The sequence below is a fragment of the Papaver somniferum genome, chromosome 4 (genome assembly GCF_003573695.1).
Source record: "Papaver somniferum cultivar HN1 chromosome 4, ASM357369v1, whole genome shotgun sequence".
Classification (NCBI taxonomy): domain Eukaryota; kingdom Viridiplantae; phylum Streptophyta; class Magnoliopsida; order Ranunculales; family Papaveraceae; genus Papaver; species Papaver somniferum.
In genome coordinates, this window is record NC_039361.1 from 132,545,953 (window position 1) to 132,555,345 (window position 9,393).

The 9,393-nt window shown below is 35.5% G+C and overlaps 1 protein-coding gene across 3 annotated transcripts; it reads right to left on the bottom strand.

Annotated features, from left to right (window-relative positions):
• Window positions 1-5,485: 5,485 nt before the first annotated feature.
• On the bottom strand, window positions 5,486-9,040 carry LOC113276599 (F-box/kelch-repeat protein At1g67480-like). 3 transcript variants are annotated; one of them, XM_026526220.1, is made up of 6 exons: window positions 8,776-9,040; window positions 8,333-8,458; window positions 7,948-8,142; window positions 7,790-7,859; window positions 6,815-7,696; window positions 5,486-6,307 (listed from the first exon to the last, which is right to left on the bottom strand). In XM_026526220.1, the coding sequence occupies exons 5-6, from the start codon at window positions 7,342-7,344 to the stop codon at window positions 5,680-5,682; spliced, it is 1,158 nt and encodes a 385-aa protein (XP_026382005.1). In that variant the 5' UTR covers window positions 7,345-7,696; window positions 7,790-7,859; window positions 7,948-8,142; window positions 8,333-8,458; window positions 8,776-9,040; the 3' UTR covers window positions 5,486-5,679. The 3 variants fall into 3 exon arrangements, with proteins under 3 accessions (XP_026382005.1, XP_026382004.1, XP_026382003.1); XM_026526219.1 differs by lacking the exon at window positions 7,948-8,142; XM_026526218.1 differs by lacking the exons at window positions 7,948-8,142; window positions 8,333-8,458.
• Between the last annotated feature and the right edge of the window lie 353 nt (window positions 9,041-9,393).

Consider the following 9,393-nt stretch of genomic DNA (forward strand, 5'->3'; position numbering starts at 1 on the left):
ATAGAGATACTTCACGACTAAAAGGGAACATATCAACTTGGTTTCGATGATTTTACATAGTCGAAACTTAGTGTATTCATATATGATGTAGTTCGGCTGATGTTTATGAAGGCGCATGTAGCCGAACTTAGTTTTAATGGAGTTTTTGATTTAGGAAAAAGTTTGGTTCGGAGAAAAAAGAACTTAGTTTTACTGGATATTTTGATTTCAGAAAAAAGTTCGGTTAGGAAAAAAAATTGCGACGTAACATAACTCCATAAATAGGTTTTCAAAGAAAAAAGCGGTTAGGAGAATTTCTTTTTGAGAAGTAACCTAACTCAATATCTAGGACTTCAGAGAAAAATTAGGCTTAGAATTGTTGCGACGTAATCGAACTTTTATCTGAAAATTAGGCTAGGAATCAGAAAGTTCGTCCGGGAAATTAAAAAGTTTGGATGGGAAATTAAAAAGTTCTTCTAGGAAATTAAAAGTTTTGCTAGGAAATGAAAGTTCGGCTAGGAATATTATTTTTGCGAAATGGCCAAATTGTTCTTCATGTTCTTCATTTCCAGCAGGTTCGGCTAGTTCGACATAGTTTTTTCACAAAATTCCTCACTGAACTTCTCCCTTAATTTATCAATCACAAATGTATAAAAAAAGACATGGGTTAGTTAGTTGGAAAGTATCTCTAATATACAAATTTCTAAAATCCATATTTAAAACGATTATAAAAATAAAAGAGAAAACAAAAGGATGAGAGAAGAGTTTAAAATCGTTAGTAGGAAAAATTGTTTTATCTTTATGAATTAGAATTTTAATTAAATTAGTAAGTTTAGGAGGGAGGTTATTAAGTTAATCATAGTTTGCACAAGAATAATTGAATAAAGGATAAGTTAGTCATTTCCTAACTTTAGGACACCTGTATAAGTGTGGGTAATAATACATCATGGTCCCCCAAAAAAACATGGCTCCTTAAAAATCGTTCATATACTGTGGTTGTTGAAAACCACTTTTTCGCTTATACGACTAGGAGTTACAGCTTGCTTACTTGTATAGGGGGATCTTTTTAACCTGGAGTTTAAAAGCTGGGAAAAATGGTTCACATCTAGGTCTCTGATTAGGAAATACACATTAGTCTCGGCTTCCTCTTCTTAAGTAGAACAAGTAGAACTTTCAGACTGCACCCATACGTTCCACTACTTCTCTTTACTACTCAACTATAGCTTTGATTGTGCAAAACCTCCCGTCTCACTGACTCTTCTGACATTTAAACCGTTTTTACTATAAAATTATTACGAGTTTGAAGCCATACACTTAACCAAACCAATTGTCTGCACAATAATCTTGTAAGAAAATTACCACAAATAACTGAATCAATCAAGTATCTTTATTGCAGGAGTAATCCTTCTTAGAAATATTAATAAATGGCGAGTATTGGAGTAGTCTGTCTAGATTTATATTCTATCTCCTATTGAGACAAAAGTCGTATATCTATATAGACTTTACATTATACACATTTGATATTTCGATCTGAGTTTAACTCGCTTATATCTTTCTCGAAATATGTGTTGGTAAGCTTTCGCTTTAACCAAGTTCATATTTTATTCTTGACGAAAGTCAAAAGATGATCATATGAAAATCGCTTTGTAACATCTTACATGATTTGTGTGAGACAGTCATTTGATGTAGACTCGGAATGTTTCGTATTGATCATTTGATCACTTGAAAATTGCTTTGATGCTAACAGTTTGTGTGAGATAGTTATTCTCGTCTTCCAAGAATGTTTCAATGATTGAAATTGGAATTTAGAATAATTTACCATTGATTGGATATATCACAGTATGCGTACTTGTATGCTAACTGTTGCAAGTGTATTCCAAGTCTGGGAATTTAGAATGCATACCTGTATGCGTACTGATTCAACAGTTGAAGTCCGAGAACTATAGTATGCATACCCGTATGCGTACTGATTTCAACTGAGTTCGGTCATGAACAACAGTATGTGTACCCTTTTGCATACTGGCGAACAAGACCAAGTCCGGGAACTTAGGTATGCCTACCCGTTTGCATACCTGAGTGGTTTAAGTTCTAAAATTGATGAAGTATGTTTACATACTCATGAAAAAATACATTTATATAATAAGGAATGAAATCTTTGCAAACTGTGGCTATAATGTCCATGAATTCATTCGAGTGAATCAAAACTGATTTTACTTCAATTGTATCTTGTATACTTCTATGAGAATATAAATAATTGAACAACTCTATAACTAGTTTCATTTGAGTCATTTGGACTAGTTTTGATTAAGATGAACAAGGTTGATATGAAAGTGTTCATATGGTTAACTTCGGTTAACTATTGTTGAGCCAACTAAGTCTACACGTTTAGGTACGATTAGTCATATCTAAATAAAGGTACATTTCATTTGTGTGTAACAAGCTAAGACAATCTAACGGTTGAAAGATATTAGCTTGAATCTAATCAGGTTTTAATCTAACGGAGAATATTGAATGCTTTGTTACCAAGGTAACAATGATTGCAAACCCTGATTTGAAGACTATATAAGGGAGAACTCTAGCAACTGGGAAACCTACTCCCTGCACCTCTTGTGTGATACTAGTTGCGACTAGAGTCGATTATCCTTTAACCTAGGTTTTTACTAAAACCATTACAGGTTAACGACTTAAAGACTTCATTGGGATACTGAATCCAGACCCAACTATTTTTTCTGTAGTTGCGTATTATGATCTTACTTTGTTCTATCGTATTGAGTACTATCTTCTCTAAGATTTGCTCGAGATTTAATATCTGATAGGTAAGATATAAAAATTAATCATAAAGCTCCTTGTCTCATTCTTTGTGATTCCACAATATCTTGTTCCGTTACCATACGGTTAAGTTATTGTCAGGTGATTGATATTACTCGGATGTTCTTCGGGAATATAAGTCCGGTGTATCAATTGGTTCTGGTTCACCTTGATTTACTTTAAGACGGAACAAAAACTCGTAGGTATTTCTGTGGGAGACAGATTTATCTATTCAATAGACTTTTCTGTGTGAGGCAGATTTGTTTATCAAGTCTTCGACTTTGGGTCGTAGCAACTCTTAGTTGTGGGTGAGATCAGCTAAGGGAATCAAGTGCGTAAAGTCCTTCTCGGATTCAGAGACGTAAGGAACGCGACTGTACCTTAATCAGTGTGAAATTGGTTAGGGCTCAACTACATTCCATTCTGAAGTTAGCTTGTAGTAGGCTAGAGTTTGTAGCGGATTAATACAGTGTGGTTTTTAAATCTGGACTAGGTCCCGGGGTTTTTCTGCATTTGCGATTTCCTCGTTAACAAAACTTCAGGTGTCTGTGTTATTTCTTTTCCGCATTATATTTTCTATATAATTGAAATATCACAGGTTGTGCGTAGTTCAATCAATTGGTAAATCCAACCTTTGGTTGTTGATTGAAATTGATCGACGCTTGGATATTGGTCTTTGGTACCATCCAAGTCATTTCTCATATTAATACCGCTCACAGATTTCTACCTTATCGATTGCATATTGATTTTAGAAATTGAGATATAACTCTTTGATATATTTTCCTTGATTGAATCTGACTGTCTAGTTGATTTTCTTGGAATTATATTGAAGTAAGCCCATACAGATTGCCTAAACGAAATATTGGGTGTGGTTGTTAGACCCCCGATTTTTCAGAATAGAATAAACTTCTGAGTGATAGATAAGCTTTAGTCTCCACATACCTTTTGTTGATGAAATTCCTCCAAGATCTCCACAGTAGATCTTCGTCTTCAGTCGATGAACGCCATAAAGTCAAGCTCAACTACACATTTTATCTTAGTCCGAGACATAGCTATAAGTAGACTGGAAATCAAGACTTATAGTTTTGATCACCTAAACTTGACAAACAAGGTTGAGATAGCAACGCTTGCGAGTTTGACCGAGCAGTGCTCTAACAATCTCCCCATTTGTCAATTTTAGTGACAAAACTATCAATACACATGGATTACAAAATAAATAAAATTTGTAACTTCTCATCCAACATGCTTGATTTCCTTGGTTCTTCAACATTCATTGAATTCTTCGCCACTCCAAGTACTCCAGTGATTCTGAACGTGTTCAACTCAGCATCATTGTTGTTCAAGATCCATAGCTACAACAATACTCAACAAGATTGTTTTCGTATTGTTATACAGGGTCATAGTATTATTAATTACACAACATCAAAGTTCAATTGTATCACAACTTTGACAATAATACTATGGTGATATGTATCACTCCCCCTTAGTTAATACTTCATCTCACAATGAAAACCACTCCCCTTTACATAATGATCCGTAAACCATATGTATGTAGTGTGAACTACAAAATAATTCTCCCCCTTTTTGTCAATATAAATTGGAAAAGGTATGAAAACTAGCGGGATCATAATGAAATTCTCATAGAGATACTTCATGACTAAAAGACAACATATCAACTTGGTTTCGATGATTTCACATAATCGAATTGTGAAAGTTCGGATGGGAAATTAAGAAATTCTGCTCGGAAGTTAAAAGTTTTGCTAGGAAATGAAAGTTCGGCTAGGAATATTACTTTTGCGAAATAGCCGAACTGTTCTTCATGTTCTTCATTTCCAGCAGGTTCGGCTAGTTCGACATAGTTTTTTCACAAAATTCCTAACCGAACTTTTCCCTCAATTTATCAATCACAAATGTATCAAAAAGACATGGGTTAGTTAGCTGGAAAATATCTCTAATATACAAATTTCTAAAATCCAGATTTAAAACGATTATGAAAATAAAAGAGAAAACAAAAGGATGAGAAAAGAGTTTAAAATGGTTAGTAGAAAAAATTGTGTTTTAGAGTTTTAATTAAATTAGTAAGTTTAGGAGGGCAGTTATTAAGTTAATCATAGTTTAAACAACAATAATTGAATGAAGGATAAGTTAGTTATTTCTTAACTTTAGGACACCTGTATAAGTACAGGGAATACATCATGATCCCCAAAAAAACATGGTTCCCTAAAAATTGTTCATATACCGTGGTTGTTGAAAACCACTTTGTCGCCTATACGGCTAGGAGTTACAGCTTGCTTACTTGTATAGGGGGATCTTTTTAACCTGGAGTTTAAAAGCTGGGAAAAATGGTTCACATCTGGTCTCTATTAGGAAATACACATTAGTCTCGGCTTCCTCTTCTTAAGTAGAACAAGTAGAACTTTCAGACTGCACCCGTACGTTCCACTACTTCTCTTTACTAAACTATAGCTTTGACTGTGCAAAACCTCCCGTCTCACTGACTCTTCCGACATTTGAACCGTTTCAACTATAAAATTGTTACGAGTGTGAAGTCATACTCTCAACCAAACCAATTGTCTGCACAATAATCTTGTCAGCAAATGTACCACAAACAACTGAATCAATCAAGTGTCTTCATTGCAGGAGTAATCCTTCTTAGAAATATTAGTAAATGGCGAGAGTTGTCGTAATCTGGTGGTAGTGAATGAATTAACACCAATTTTGATGAATTTGATGTTGTTCAACAAAATTGAGAAAAATTTTAAGTGTAAAATAACAAACTTAAAATCATCACTTCATACTGAAAAAAGCTCATAAAGGAATCTAGGACAAGGCCCTTGATAATGGCATGACTAGTCTATCTAGAGTCTAATGAATTTACGAAAACATCAAATTTTATGCTTTGATCGTCACACTGCACAAACACAACCCAGATGGCTTAATGGAGGAAGTCTGCCATTCTGAACCCGTCGCCGCATTTGGGTCATACAACAAGGTGCAATATCCAGGTTCTTTCTCCACCGAGAATAGTAAAAGCTTATCGTCTAATATTCCAAACCGAAATCCAACCCTGGAACTTCCTGTTAGAGGTACTGGAATCATTTTCCATGAATTGTCATTTGGGTTAAAGATTGCGAGTTTCCTCTGGTTTTTCCACTCCATACAAAATAGTTGTTTGCCTAACACAGCATGAGCAGTAACCATTACACACCCATTCTTCACTTCGCACCAGGTGCGATCCTTAGGATTGTAAACATCCACAAACCTGGAATTTCCAATGGTAAAACTCGATCTCCCACCCATCACATAGAGCTTTCCCTCGATACCGTAAGCAAAGCATCCCCATCTTGGTCGACGGAGACTCTCTATCAGAGTCCAGATGTTCGTTTCAGGGTCATAGACCTCGGCACTTGAGAGGCTCACACCATCAACCCCATAACCTCCTACTGCATACACGACACCATTAACTTCTGCGCAAGCGAAGTCGTATCGAGCCACATTCATAGCTGCTAGTGTACTCCATCTGCAGACAGAGAAGAGCCTTAGAAAGGTTACAAGATTCCACATAGATCAAAGAAAAGTTTTGCATCACAGAAACCTAAACTGACCCTCTGAATCCTTATGAAGGATCTATAAGGATAGCTAGTTAACAATTTGATGACGGAAGTGAATACATTAATATCATACAGCTCAACTATGTTTTATCCACCAAGGTATTTTTGTGGGTCCGAAACCAACAAGAATGTTAAAGGCTATACTTTTAAAACACAAATGCATCTGTTACTGCTCTCCTTTTTGATACGGAGAGTTCCCAGTTCATCGGGTATGATATAATGTATGATCCTATCTAGTATGCACCAACTAAATCAAGTTCATTGTTTTACTGTCGCATGCATTTAGCAAAATTATAGAGCAATATAAAAACGATCTGCTAAAACCTATCTAATACGACGTTCAAACCAATACCGAAAACGACTATAAGCCATCCATAAGGAAAATGTAGGAATAAATAAATCCGAAGAGGTTTTACCTGTTCAGGCAGGAGTGGTACTGGTGTACTTCTGCAGAAACACACCCTGTGCCATCAGAGAGCACATAACCCCCCATAACAAGTAGTTTCCCGTTGAGGACAACCACAGCAAAACCAGCTTTCAGTGGACACGGCATTGGTGGAAGATGCTTGCGTTCCTGTCCCATACAACCCAAGACCTCCCAATGATTTCCCTTCCCTTCTGCATCACTAGTCAAAACATAAAGCCATTCCTCAAGCTTTCCAGCTTGTTTCCTGACTGTTATCAGCTCCTTACTTTGGATGAATGATTTCCATTTCCTGCACACAGCACCCATGGCCGGAAAGCTCGAACGAGGGGCAAGTGCAAGGCAATACTTAGCCACGTCATCAGGTAGTCCAGGTAAAAGTGGCTTGTAAGTATTGACAGGTACACGAGGAATCCTACGAGTACCAATTCTCGAACGAGTTGGTGGATCTTTCTGGACTAAAGTGGAGAAACGCAATTCTGATTCCATGAATTGTTTCTTTCCACATACAACACCGGGCATTTTCTCTATAGGGCAGCCACAAAAAAATTACAACAGACGCGTATAACCCTTACGTTACAAACAAACAAACTTCTCCACCGTGATGAGAAAACACAAGAATACAAACTATTCAAAGATAAATTGTGCGATTAAAGAAATTCATGATATCCTTCTCCTAAAAGTATTCTACGAGACCAAAAGATAAAAGCTGTTTTAGATTCAATGAATTTTCCAGTTTCTGTGAGATCCAATTCAAAACCCATGCCAGAGCTTCTTTGGCTCTTAGAATAGCTCCTTTCTATTGATCTTTGATAAGCTACACCTACATTTATGTTGTAAGATGTGTTCCTTCCCTTAAACATTTCCACGAAACCTACATAAGTATAATATCGAAACGTCAAAATGACTTCACTTCCCATGGAACTTGTTTAAATGAAAACCATGACAAGAGAATCATATATCTTACCACTGAAGACAACAAAAGTAAAAAAGCTTTAGCCTCCTGTAACTTCCATTTAATAGATACAGATAATTTCCTGGCACGAAAAAGAAGAGCACAATCAATTCAACCGAAAACTGTAACAGTTGTAGGCACAATCAACTATTTCATTTTCAACAATATACTTGCAGAATACTCTCTGTCATGCATTCCGGTATATAATCTCTAAACCATAAGCTCCTGGAAATCTGTGCACGCTGAAAAGATGACTACTGTGATTGTAAACACTGATACTATCATTTCCATGGTTAATGTCCTGTATTCATCTATTCACGACTGCAGCATAAGAAAATTACTACAATCTGGAGCAGAGCTGGTCCCTTGTAAAAAAAAAAATCTCATAACTCAAAATTCAAACAGAGCAAAGCACAAAAAATGAAGAGTAACAGGGAATAAAAACTTAGGTTTAAGAATCTAATCTGCCTTCTGTATAGCCTACTTGAGAAGCTTAAACAACATGATCTAAGAAACAAAATCTTATAATTTGAACAAAAGGGTAGCTCAAATCACCTAATTTATTTTCAAAAGTAACAATTCTGATGAGATACCCAGATTAATTACAACTTCCAAGTTATGTTGATAAAGACCACGAACAACTCAGGGTCATTGGATTGCCGAGACCTTAAAAGGAGCAACCTTTAGAATTGTATAGAAGATCATATCATCAGTACTTCTAATAACCATACATGTAGAAGTATATTATATAAATATAGAAAAAGAAGATAAAAAAAAAAAAGAGATCTGAAAATGTAACTGAATCTGAATATAGAAGATAAAGACAAACAGACATAAAAGAAGAAAAGAGTCTTGAGTATATGTATTCAGATAAGATACTTATCCTTATGGAGCAATAAAATTAAAATTCATGATATCAGGAATGGGTAGCTGAATACAGAAACAGAGAGAAAAATTGGATTTTGCCCAAGATAACAAATAAAACCCAAAAATAGTACCTGAAATCAAAATTTGGTAGGATTTGGTTGTTTGCACAAATCAGTCAAATGGCGAATAGAAGTTGATTTGATTCAGCTGAATTTGGAAATTTGGATTGAACAAGAAAGAAAGAGAGGAATAGAAAGTGTGAGAGAATGGGAAGAGATGATGCAGGTAAATTTATAGAGAGTAAGAAAGGGATAGATAAGCTTATGACAAGGTCGTGAGTAAGTGATAATGTCGGAAGAAACCATTTTACAGAGAGAGATCGAAAGGGAATTTTGTGTAAACTTGAATAATTTTAAATAAATAATTTTGTTTTTCCTCCCTTAATTGTGGAAATTAATCTTTGTTTTAATGATAAAACATTGACTAAGCATATACTGAATCCATAAGGTAGGTGAAGATAAACTCCCCATTTATCTAACCGTTAAACATTCATTAAATTCAGATGATTGGCGAAGGTGTTGTACACTTACTAAAATATTAGGTAGCTTGACAAACGGAACAATCATGTCACACGTGTGATTGTGTGCTTATTCCCTAATCCTTATTCTGTAGCTGCTGTTACTGACACATAAGTGTGTGTACATCATCCATCACTTATAGCCGTTAGATGCTCCAAATTTAAAAGGGAC